This window comes from Triticum aestivum, chromosome 7B (assembly GCF_018294505.1).
Source record: "Triticum aestivum cultivar Chinese Spring chromosome 7B, IWGSC CS RefSeq v2.1, whole genome shotgun sequence".
Classification (NCBI taxonomy): Eukaryota; Viridiplantae; Streptophyta; class Magnoliopsida; order Poales; family Poaceae; genus Triticum; species Triticum aestivum.
The window spans coordinates 17,078,759-17,089,381 of NC_057813.1; the positions used below are offsets into that span (position 1 = coordinate 17,078,759).

The 10,623-nt window shown below is 47.2% G+C and overlaps 1 protein-coding gene across 1 annotated transcript; it reads right to left on the reverse strand.

The window, feature by feature from the left end:
• Positions 1-7,311: 7,311 nt before the first annotated feature.
• Positions 7,312-9,148, reverse strand: LOC123159576 (uncharacterized). Its single transcript, XM_044577401.1, has 2 exons — positions 8,711-9,148; positions 7,312-8,613 (listed from the first exon to the last, which is right to left on the reverse strand). The coding sequence occupies exons 1-2, from the start codon at positions 9,057-9,059 to the stop codon at positions 7,550-7,552; spliced, it is 1,413 nt and encodes a 470-aa protein (XP_044433336.1). The 5' UTR covers positions 9,060-9,148; the 3' UTR covers positions 7,312-7,549.
• Positions 9,149-10,623: the final 1,475 nt, after the last annotated feature.

The following is a 10,623-nucleotide window of genomic DNA, read 5'->3' on the forward strand; positions in this document are numbered from 1 at the left end:
GCTTTAGGTGAAAGGAGAGAAGGGCCTCAAGGGGTGGCCGCGCGCTCCCATGGGCTGGTCTGAATTGGACTAGGAGGGGGCGGCGCCCCCTCCTTCCTTCTCCCCTCTTCTCCCTTCCCTCCTTCTCCTAGTTGGAATAGGAAAGGGGAGGCGAATCCTACTTGGACCGAGAGTCCAAGTAGACTCCCCCCTTGGCACGCCCCCTCTAGGGCCAGCCTCCTCCTTCCCCCTCCTTTATATACGTGGGAGGGGGCACCCCAAAGACACACCAAGTTTTGCCTTAGTCGTGGGCGGTGCCCCCCTCAACATTTACACACCTTGATCATATTGTCGTAGTGCTTAGGTGAAGCCCTACACTGGTAACATCATCATTACCGTCGACGCTGTCGTGCTGATGGAACTCACCCTCGCCCTCAACTGGATCAAGAGCATGAGGGACGTCATCGAGCTGAACATGTGCTGAATGCGGAGGTGCCGTACGTTCGGTACTTGGATCGGTTGGATCACGAAGACGTTTGACTACATCAACTGCGTTACTAGACGCTTCCGCTTTCGGTCTACGAGGGTACGTGGACACACTTTCCCGTCTCGTTGCTATGCATCTCCTAGATAGATCTTGCGTGATCGTAGAATTTTTTTTGAATTACTACGTTCCCCTACACCAACAACTCTTCCTGTTCTAAGTCTCTTTGATCCATAGTTTCTGCAAATATTACAACATGGCAATTAATATACAAACATGAGAGATGGATATATTAGTGGCAAACATAGACCTAGCTAGCTAATCACAACAAGAAATATTAATTTGTGGCCTCGACGCTTCTACGGTGTGGGGTGGCCTCGATAACGCTTCTAGGGTTTGGGGTGGCCTCGGTGACAACGCTCTTTTAACTCGGTAAATTTGGGTGGCCTCAATGCTTCTAGGGTTTTGGGTGGCCTCGGCAACGCTTCTAGGGTTTGGGGTGGCTTCACCGGAACCGGGATTAACGGGCTTACCCGGCCTGGACCAAAGCCCTATTTTCTACTAGTGTATTGAGCTATCCCAAAGCCTCCGGATCCGAAATTTGTGATGGGAAAGCCATAGTTGGCCGGAGCCGCCACGTCTGTAGGGGCGTTTGGTCGCTTGAAGGGTTCACCTAGTGCCACCGGCCACACGTCCAACCTTATAGCTAACCTTGTTGTATGAGTGTCTATAAGTGATGACTATATATATGACATGTCAACATCATATAGCCAACAATTGACTATACTATTAACCATGCTCTTATACACGTTGGCTATTAAGTTGACTACTAGCAAAAAGACCCGTGCGTTGCAACGGGAGAAAAATGCCCGAGCCCGTGCGTTGCAACGGGTGAAAAAAAAAGTGTATGTCACTAACCCAATAAGCATTGCTTAAGACCCGACACAGACTCATGTCTTCTATTTTAACATGACGCCACACTTGTCTTGCTGTTTATACTCTTTTGTCATTTCTTTCCTCGTCAACAGTGGTGATAATGTTTATCACATGACAATGCGTTTGAATGTGGTGAATTTCAAAGCAACGACGTCGGTCATCGCATAGCCCACATGTCACTGAACCGTACCAAGGTGCTTGTCACGCATCTAGTTCGTATAATATCACTCATACTTCTTGTGAATTGTATAGTTACGATTCTTAAAAAAAATTGTACTGTTATGTGCTTATTTCATACATGGATGAAGGACATGTTCCGCATTTCTATGTATCAAGCTTTAGAAACGGAAAGATGAAAATTGCCAATGAAAGGACTCGAGCTTCCACCATGATATATATTTATTAAATAAATTTAAGATAAAACCAGGGGTTATTTTGTTATACTCCAACTTTCTAGGGAGCTCTTGTTCAATTGTCATGCAGCACACGTGTTCTTTTGGGGTCTTCGATTGGACTGGTACGTGGCTCTCTCCCTCACCAGATGGATGTGCCCAGGCTCCTTCAGCGGCCATATCAGTCACCAGCGTCCCGCGGAAGCCAGCCTCGCTCGCGCACCTGCCCGCGCTGGACGCGTCCAGGCGCCCGCAGCCCGCCGTCGTCCGTGCGTCCAAAGGAGCAGGAGAGCCGGTCTCCTCCGTCTCCTCTTTTCCTCGCTCTCTCCTTTCCTTTTCCCCCTCCCATCTCTCTCTTGTTTTCTCCAGCCCTCGTCGGTGACCTGCCGGACCAGCAGCAGGTCATTGCCACGCCTCCCTCCGCCGCCGCTGGGCATACATGTTGCCATATTTTCCATGCCTCGTCTTTTTAATATTTTCCATGCCTCGTCTCTTTGACTGCTCGTGAGCTTCACTCCGGGCAATGGATTTGTGATGCATGGCGTCTTTCTTCATGTCTTTTGTTGGCTTGTTGATTCTGGCAACTCCAAACGTATATAAACTGCTAGGATATGATGTTAAGGGGCAGGGTGGGACTAAATCTGAAATTGTAGCATAGGCTTTGCTGCAGCCGTAAGAAGAGGAGGGCAGGTCGTGAAGTTGAACCTTTTTACCGGCCCATAGCAAGTTTTCTGGCCCATCAAAGCTGAGAAATACGTACGAAGCGGAGCAAAAGAAGGACGGACGAATTAGTACCACCTTAAGGACGGACGAATTAGTACCACCTCGTTTATATTACGATTCCGTCTATACAAATCGTAAAAGCGTATTATGGCATGAGAAGAAAGCGTATTGTGACGGTGAATCCAGAGACCCAATCCGTACTTTATTATTAGGGAGAGATATGTGACATGGCTACTTCATATAGCTCGTTGTTGGTTATCCTATTAACCATGCTCTTACCTCTTGTGTATAAGAGCTGGACGTGTCATGTAGGAGGGGTATGCATTGATAAGTCTCTGAAACTCTCTCTGCGTTTCTCTGTTCTCTCATCCTCATCTGGACTCCATTTCCCATCCTCAAATCCCGCATGTATCTTTTTTTTTTTGAAAAACATCACCACTTTATTAATTAGAAATAATGGTTACACCATCTATAAGTAGAGATACAATATTTCACATAGCCTCCTCAATCCAATCCCTCGTTATGGAATATTTTGCTAGTCGAGCCAACTCATGCGCTACCTTGTTCGCTTCCCTATTACAATGTTCAAAACTAGTAAGAGGAAAATCACAAGCTATAAAAAAACAGTCATCAAAAATTGCCGTTGCCGCTCCTGCAGAGTGTCCTCCATTCTTCATTGTGTCAATGACTTCCATATTGTCAGAGTTGATAACAAGACGATTGCAACCCTCCTTCTGTGCTAGCAATAAGCCAAACCTAAGTGCTAATGCTTCCGCTGTCAGGACATCAGCGCAACAATTAATCTTCCAATTTGCACCTACAATGAAGTTTCCTTTGTCATCCCTGAGAACAGCCCCCGCTGTGCCCTTTAGTAGATCATGATCGAAGGCAGCATCCACATTCAATTTAACAAAGCACCTACAAGGTCTACTCCACCCTCCAATCTTACCATTTGCATTGGGGGAATGGGCATTTACAAAATTTTCCGTTATAGCACGAATTCCCATCGAGGTCTGACATACCCCTTGTGACTTTCCCTCCTGAACCAGTTTATGTCTATTCCACCATAAATACCACGTGGTTACAGTAATTAGCTCCCATGCGTTCCGTGAATCCGATACAAAAAATTCTTGTTGTGGCATGAGGAGTAATGATTCGAGGGCTGCCTCCCCTGCACGATCAACCTCACAAGCTTTTTTAACCGCTCCATACATCCCCAAATTTTCCCACACTTCTTTTGCCTTCTGACACAGAAACAACACATGCTTGGTATCCTTTGGCCCATTTGAACATGCTGGGCAATTGGGAGAAATTTTTGTGTGTCTATTGGCCAAGGTAATACGACACGGTAGTGTCCCATGCAATGTACGCCAGATAAAAAAATTCACCTTCGCCGGACAAGGTAATTTCTAAATTTTACCCCAAATAGGATTGACCCTACTTCTACCCATTCCATTTGTGTATTCCAGTTTCTTTCCATGTTGTTTATTCCACTCCTCCAAATAAACAGATCGTACAGTGAACAAACCGTTTTTAGTATAGCTCCAGGCAATGAAGTCCTGCATATTATGCATAGGAGAGGGATCGCCAAGACTCTTCGAGCATCAATTGTCTATAGTGTTTGTCTCACCAAATCTTCATCCCAACCATTTGTGGTTGGACCAATAAGATCAGACACTTTTGTCAGAAGTATCCCTCGTCTTGGAGTAATAATTCTCCTATTCGCACAATTTGGGATCCAAGCATCTGTACAAATATTAATTTTTTGCCCAGTCCCAACTCTCCATATATAACCATTTCTGATAGAGTCAACTCCTGCCATAATACTTTGCCAAGTAAAGGAACCCTTTTTTAATTTTGCGCTCATCAGATCACCCTCTGGGAAATACTTGGCTCTTAGGATTGTGGCACATAACGATTTGGGATTATCCAGGAGACGCCAAGCTTGTTTAGCTAACAATGCTAGATTAAAGCAGTGTATATCACGAAAACCCATCCCTCCTTGATCTTTGGGAACACACATCTTCCACCATGCCATCCAATGCATCCTTTTATGGTTGTCGTCGTTGCCCCACCAAAATTGCGACATCGCTCAATGATTCCTTTACAAATTTTTTTAGGAATTTTAAAGACGGACATGGCATAAGTTGGGATAGCTTGAACAACAGATTTTAGCAAAATTCCCTTTCCACCGGCAGACAACAGTTTTTCTTTCCATCCACTAATTTTCATAATAATTCGGTCAATCAGGAACTGAAAGCAATCATTTTTGTCCATCCCCACATTGGCTGGTAGACCCAAATATTTGTCATTGAGTGCCTCAGTCATAATATTCAGAGTAGTACAAATTTGCACCTTTTCTTCCACTTTTGTATTGAGGCTAAAAAATATGCTAGACTTTTCAACACTCACCATTTGACCCGAGGCAGTACAATAAGATTCCAGAACTTCTCTCAAAGCCTTCGCATTCGTATCATTAGCTTGCATGAGGATCAATGAATCATCCGCAAAGAGTAAGTTGGAAATAGAAGGGGCATCTCTGCTAACTTTTTATGCCGGAAATACTACTCGTTTCTTCCATGTTTGCTAAAAGAGCAGTGAGGCCCTCTGTGCACAACAAAAACAAATAGGGAGAGAGCGGATCCCCTTGCCTTAGTCCTCTAGTAGGTTTGAAACTATCAGTCTCGTCGGCATTAAAACGTACTCTGTATTCCACCGAGGATACACACTGCATGATTAAGTTCACCCAATTCTCTTTAAAACCCAATTTCAATAGAACTCCTCTTAAAAAAGACCATTCCACTCGGTCATAAGCTTTATGCATGTCCAGTTTAATGGCACACAACCCTTCTTTACCTGCCCTTTTCTTTTTTATTTTATGAAAACACTCATATGCCACTAAAATACTATTTGTGATCAATCTCCCAGGAACAAAAGTACTTTGAGTTGGGCTGATAATATCTGAAAGAATTACCTTTAATCGCGTAGCAATCTTTTTTGAAATAACCTTGTACACCACATTGCACAAACTGATTGGTCTAAATTGAGTAATCTTTTCCGGAGAATTAACCTTTGGGATCATGACAATTGTAGTGCCATTCCATCCTGCCGGTATAGAACATGTATTCACCGCCTTGAGGACTTCTTCTGTCAGATCTTCTCCCAACATAGACCAAAATCTCTTATAAAAGATAGCGTGCAGACAATCCGGACCCGGTGCTTTTAAATCACCAATATCGAATAAGGCCTTCTGAAACTTCCCCCGCCGTGTATGGAGTTGTAAGAGCAGTATTCATTGCATTCGTGACTTTCCTTTTTACAAGAGATAGAACCTCCGGGTTTGGTTGAGAGACTTCTGACATAAATAGGTTTGAAAAATATCTTCTAATGTAATCCTTCATCTCCGGCTCTTCCACCCACACCCCATTATCTCCAAGCAATTTTTTTATCTGATTTCTTTTCTTTCTGGTTGTTGCCGCGTTGTGGAAAAAAGATGTGTTCCGGTCCCCGTGTAATAGCCAATTTGCATGACCACGCTGAATCCAGTAAATCTCCTCTTGTTCCAACAAATTTTCAATAAGAACAATAATCTCCTTTTGTCGTGCTTGGGAATCCACATTCATAGGTCCCCTACGTAGCTTTTCCGTTTCTTTTTTAAGTTTACCTATTCTCTTTTTCGGTCCGTTCAGAGTCTCACGATCCCAATTCTGCAAATCTTCCTGTACCACTCGCGTATGATCAGTGAGCGTAGGCCCAATACCCATTTTCTTTGCCTTTTCCCACGCTGTACGCACAATCTCAACGACTGTCTCCTCTTTAAGCCATCTAGCTTCAAATTGTTTCACTCGTCCCTTTGGAGGATTAAAAATATTGGCGTCAAAGTATTCAGTATCCAAGATGATGGGACCATGATCGGAATGAACATGTTCCTCATTTATAACCGCACCCCGGGGGAATATATTCGCCCATTCCACATTGCAAACCGCCATGTCAAGTCTCTCTCTAGTCTAGCCTCTCCTCCAAGTGAAAGGATCACCAATACATCCCATATCCTCGAGGCCGCACTCTCCTAAGCAATTGCGGAAATCTCTCATCATTGCATTCGGTCTCGCATTGCCACCTTCTTTTTCCGACGAGAGTAAAATTTCATTAAAATCACCTAAAACCACCCACGGGTGCTTGCCCTTACTATGTAGGTTTCGGAGCTTATCCCGGGATAAACTATGCTCACTCCAAAACGGATGACCATAAAAGCCCGTGAACCGCCAATGCACGGAATCGTCATTTAAAAAAAGAATATCAATAAAATTAGGCGACTCATAGTTCGAAACCACTTTATTCAACTTATAATAGAACAAAACTAGGCCACCGGCCCGGCCATCACTCTCCGCTACAATCATTGAATCAAAAGATAAAGAACGACGCAACTCATCGGCTTAACATTTATTAAAGTGCGACTCAGAGAGAAAAATCAAATCCGCCATGATACGCCCTTGGATCTCCAAGAGCTCGCGAACTGCCATGGGAGATAGCATACCACGGCAGTTCCATCCAAGGATTTTCATTTGGCCCGGCGGACCTCCTCCACGGAGGCCGCCGATGCGCCATCATCTTCAACCGACTCCCTCCTCTGTTGCATGTACGCCTCCTCTTCCTCTGTGTTCCTTCGCTACATGTGTGATTACCCCATCCACATTCTTCATAGTTTCTACTCTACCCATACAAATTCTCTTGGAAGACACACTCATCTCACCCGTATCTTGGTGATGAATGAAGCTATGATCCGGGACATTACAATTACAGGGATTGGCACAATTTGCGCCAAATTGCATGGACTATCATGCAATTAATTATGATTAGCATTATGATTATTTATGGACTCATCTAGTCATCTTTGCTTGCACTTACACATTGTACACCGGTACACATTACCACAAGACACAACATTACACTTCAAGTTGTACAACTATGTACAATCTCCAATCAGCAATGAATTAATGAGTGCACATATGTCTTGCACGGGCCGTTGGCTTTCTCACCCCCTTCTTCTGGCGGCAACAATGGCGACCAAGGAGACGGCGGCCACCGACGACGCCCAGATGACGCCGGGGCGGTAGCGGACGAGGAAGTTCTGCATCCTCGTGTCGTGGAACCGCCTCACCTTCGCGATCTGCACGTCCATGGCCATGTACACGGACGGGTACGTCGCGTAGCCGTCGATCCGCTTGACCAGCTCGTGCACCTCGGCGCCGGACGCCCCACCGCCGCGCACGGCGCCGGCGCGGCGGAGGATCTTGGCGTCGGCCGCCTCGTCGACGAGCTCGTTCATCATCTGGAAGTAGCGCGTCACGGGCTTGTTCTGCTCCTCGTACTCCCGCGCCAGCAGGTTCCTGGCCACCGTGGCCAGCTTGAAGTCGTACACCAGCGCCGGCAGCTGCAGCCTGGCGGACGCCTCGTCGAACTCCACCGTCGCGCGGCCGTCCTCCCCCGGCGCGATCCGCACGCCGGAGCGGCTCAGCTCCCTGGCCGTCGGCATACGGGACGTCCTGCCGCCGGCGGCCGCCCCCTTCTCCGCGTCCGGCGGCGTCGGCACCACGCTGGCGTGGAGGAAGTCCAGGAGCGCGATCTCGTGGTTGCCGTCGAACAGGCCGCGGTCCACGGCCGGCAGCTGCTTGTTGAAGAAGGGCGAGTAGTACCAGCAGAAGGGCCTGACGACGTCGTCGAAGAAGGTGGCTGGGCTGAGGCCGAGCTTGTACGCCTCGAGGAATTCGCGGAGCCCCTCGAACCTGGCTTCGGCGGCGACGTGGCGTGCCGCGTCCTGGACGTGCTCGACGACGTCGAGGATGAGCTTGAGGGGGAGCTGGTTCTCCAGCTTGATCATGTCCGTGACGATGTCCTGCATGTGCGTGGACTTGAACCCCTCGTCGACGGCGTCGCGGCTGACGCCCGCGGCGGCCTTGACCAGCCTCGCGAGGAAGCCGACGACGAGGAAGACGGCGTCGATCACCTGCTTGTCGTCCGACTCTTTCTCTTCGTCGTGCAGCTCCGCCGTCTTGCTCTGCTTCTCCTCTGATCCGTCTTCTCCGCCGCCCGCGCCGGCTAAAAGTCAGAGCGTACATATGCATGGTTAACGCCAGGAAAGAAACGTGCACATTCCTCTAAACTAATGGTGCCACGCGTATGCGTGCGTGCTTACCGATAGGCGTGGCCACGGCGCCCGACACTTTGTTGAGGACGTCCGTCACCACCGCGGCTTTGGTCTGCGGCGCCGGTGGCCGTTCGTCGTCGGGGTGGATGCGGAAGCGGCATTCGCGGGCGAGGCTGAGGAGGAGGCTGGTGGCGAGGGGCTTGGCGCCGTCGTCGACGTGGCTGCCGGTGACGGACTCGTAGACGAGCGCCGCCTTGACCCAGAGGCTGTTGCGGCGGTCGATGCCGCTGCCGCCGTCGCGCGCGAAGAAGACGCTCCGCGGCACGAACTCGGACGGGTTCTCCGCCTTCATCCGCGTGTACGCCGCCGACTCCAGCATCCTCTCCGACGGCGCCATGGACGGACGGACACACGCGATCGAGCTAAGCTTCAACAAGCTGCCGTACGCGCCGGTGTTGCCTAGCTACCTGTTTAATCCAGCGTCCAGGCAATGAGAATGAGATGGGTAGGGACGAGGCGCCAAGATAGATTTATAGGCCGGTTTTTCCAGGACCTAGTGATGCACACGTAATTGGCCATGTGACTGCGGGGACAAGGAATCGACGTTGGTCGCGACGTACGTCCAACGGGGAAGGATCGATACCTAGTTGACATGACCCGTACTGGTTTTCTTGTTGGGTCAGGCCTACATGAGGCGGTCACGCCAAGCATAAAGCCAGTAGTAGGTTTGCAGGGCAGGAAGGGTGTGCCAATGCATAGATGCACTTCAAGCCCGACCGTGGACGTGAGCACAAGGCACACCTGACCTGGGCCCATCGCCCCCTCCTGTCTCGGAAGATTCATCGACGACGCCATTGGTCCATTTGCTCCCTCTTGTCTCAGAAGATTCATCGGCACCATCTCAACACAAGTTACCATTGCCATGACAACGACGACGACAACAACAACAGCAGCAAAGGTTTCTATCAACATTTCTGTGATCTTGTGAAATGGGGTCTCAAGAAACTATTGGATGATATTTCATTCTGAAAATCTAGATATAAGAAGACTTAATTATGGAATTATCACCCTGATACCAAAAGTGCAAGACGCTAAGCAGATACAAAAATTTAGACCAATATGCCTTCTTAATGTTAGTTTTAAAATCATTGCTAAAGTGCTGATGAACAGGTTGAGTAGGGTGATCAAACCCATCATCTCCCACAAACAAACCCCCTTTATTAAGGGGATATATATTATGGAGGGAGTGGTGGTGTTACATGAGGCCCTAAATACTATTCACCATAAAAAAAGCAAAGTGCACTCTTGTTCAAGGTAGACTTTGAGAAAGCTTATGATAAGATAAAATGGCTATTTGTATATAAGATGTTGAAACTAAAGAATTTTCTTGAGATCAATGATGTGACTTGATGATATACACTATGGTTGGAGGGCATGTATGTCAAGGTAAATGATGTGATAGGGCCGTATTTTAAAACACATAAAGGGTGAGGCAAGAAGATTCCATGTCTCCCCTACTATTTGATTTAGCTGCTGATGCCCAAGCTATCATACTAGACAAGGCCAAACAAAATGGTTTTGTGAAAGGAGTTATGCCTGAGTTTGAAAATAATGGTGTAAACATGCTTCAATATGTAGATGGTACCATATTCTTATTACAAGATGATGAAGAAAGTGCCAAAATTCATTCTTAGTGCTTTTGAACAGATGTCAAGTCTGACTATAAACTTTCACAAGATTGAGATATTTTTATTTGGAGAGGCCATCACTAAAACAACAATTTATCAGGAAATTTTTACTTGTGAACTTGGGAAAATTCCATTGAAATACCAAGGGTTTCCTGTTTCTGATGTAAGGCTAGGAAGTAAATTTTGGAAGATTATTACTAGAAAATTGAAAAAAAAATGTGTTGGCTGGCAAGGGAGACTTCTAAACATGGCAAGTAGAGTGACCTTGGTCCA

Excerpts from the sequence above, each read along its gene's own strand:
- LOC123159576 (XM_044577401.1), bottom strand. The coding sequence starts at position 9,059 with ATGGCGCCGTCGGAGAGGATGCTGGAGTCGGCGGCGTACACGCGGATG. Across the intron at positions 8,614-8,710 it reads CGCCGTGGCCACGCCTATCG|CCGGCGCGGGCGGCGGAGAA; the intron begins GTAAGCACGCAC and ends TCTGACTTTTAG.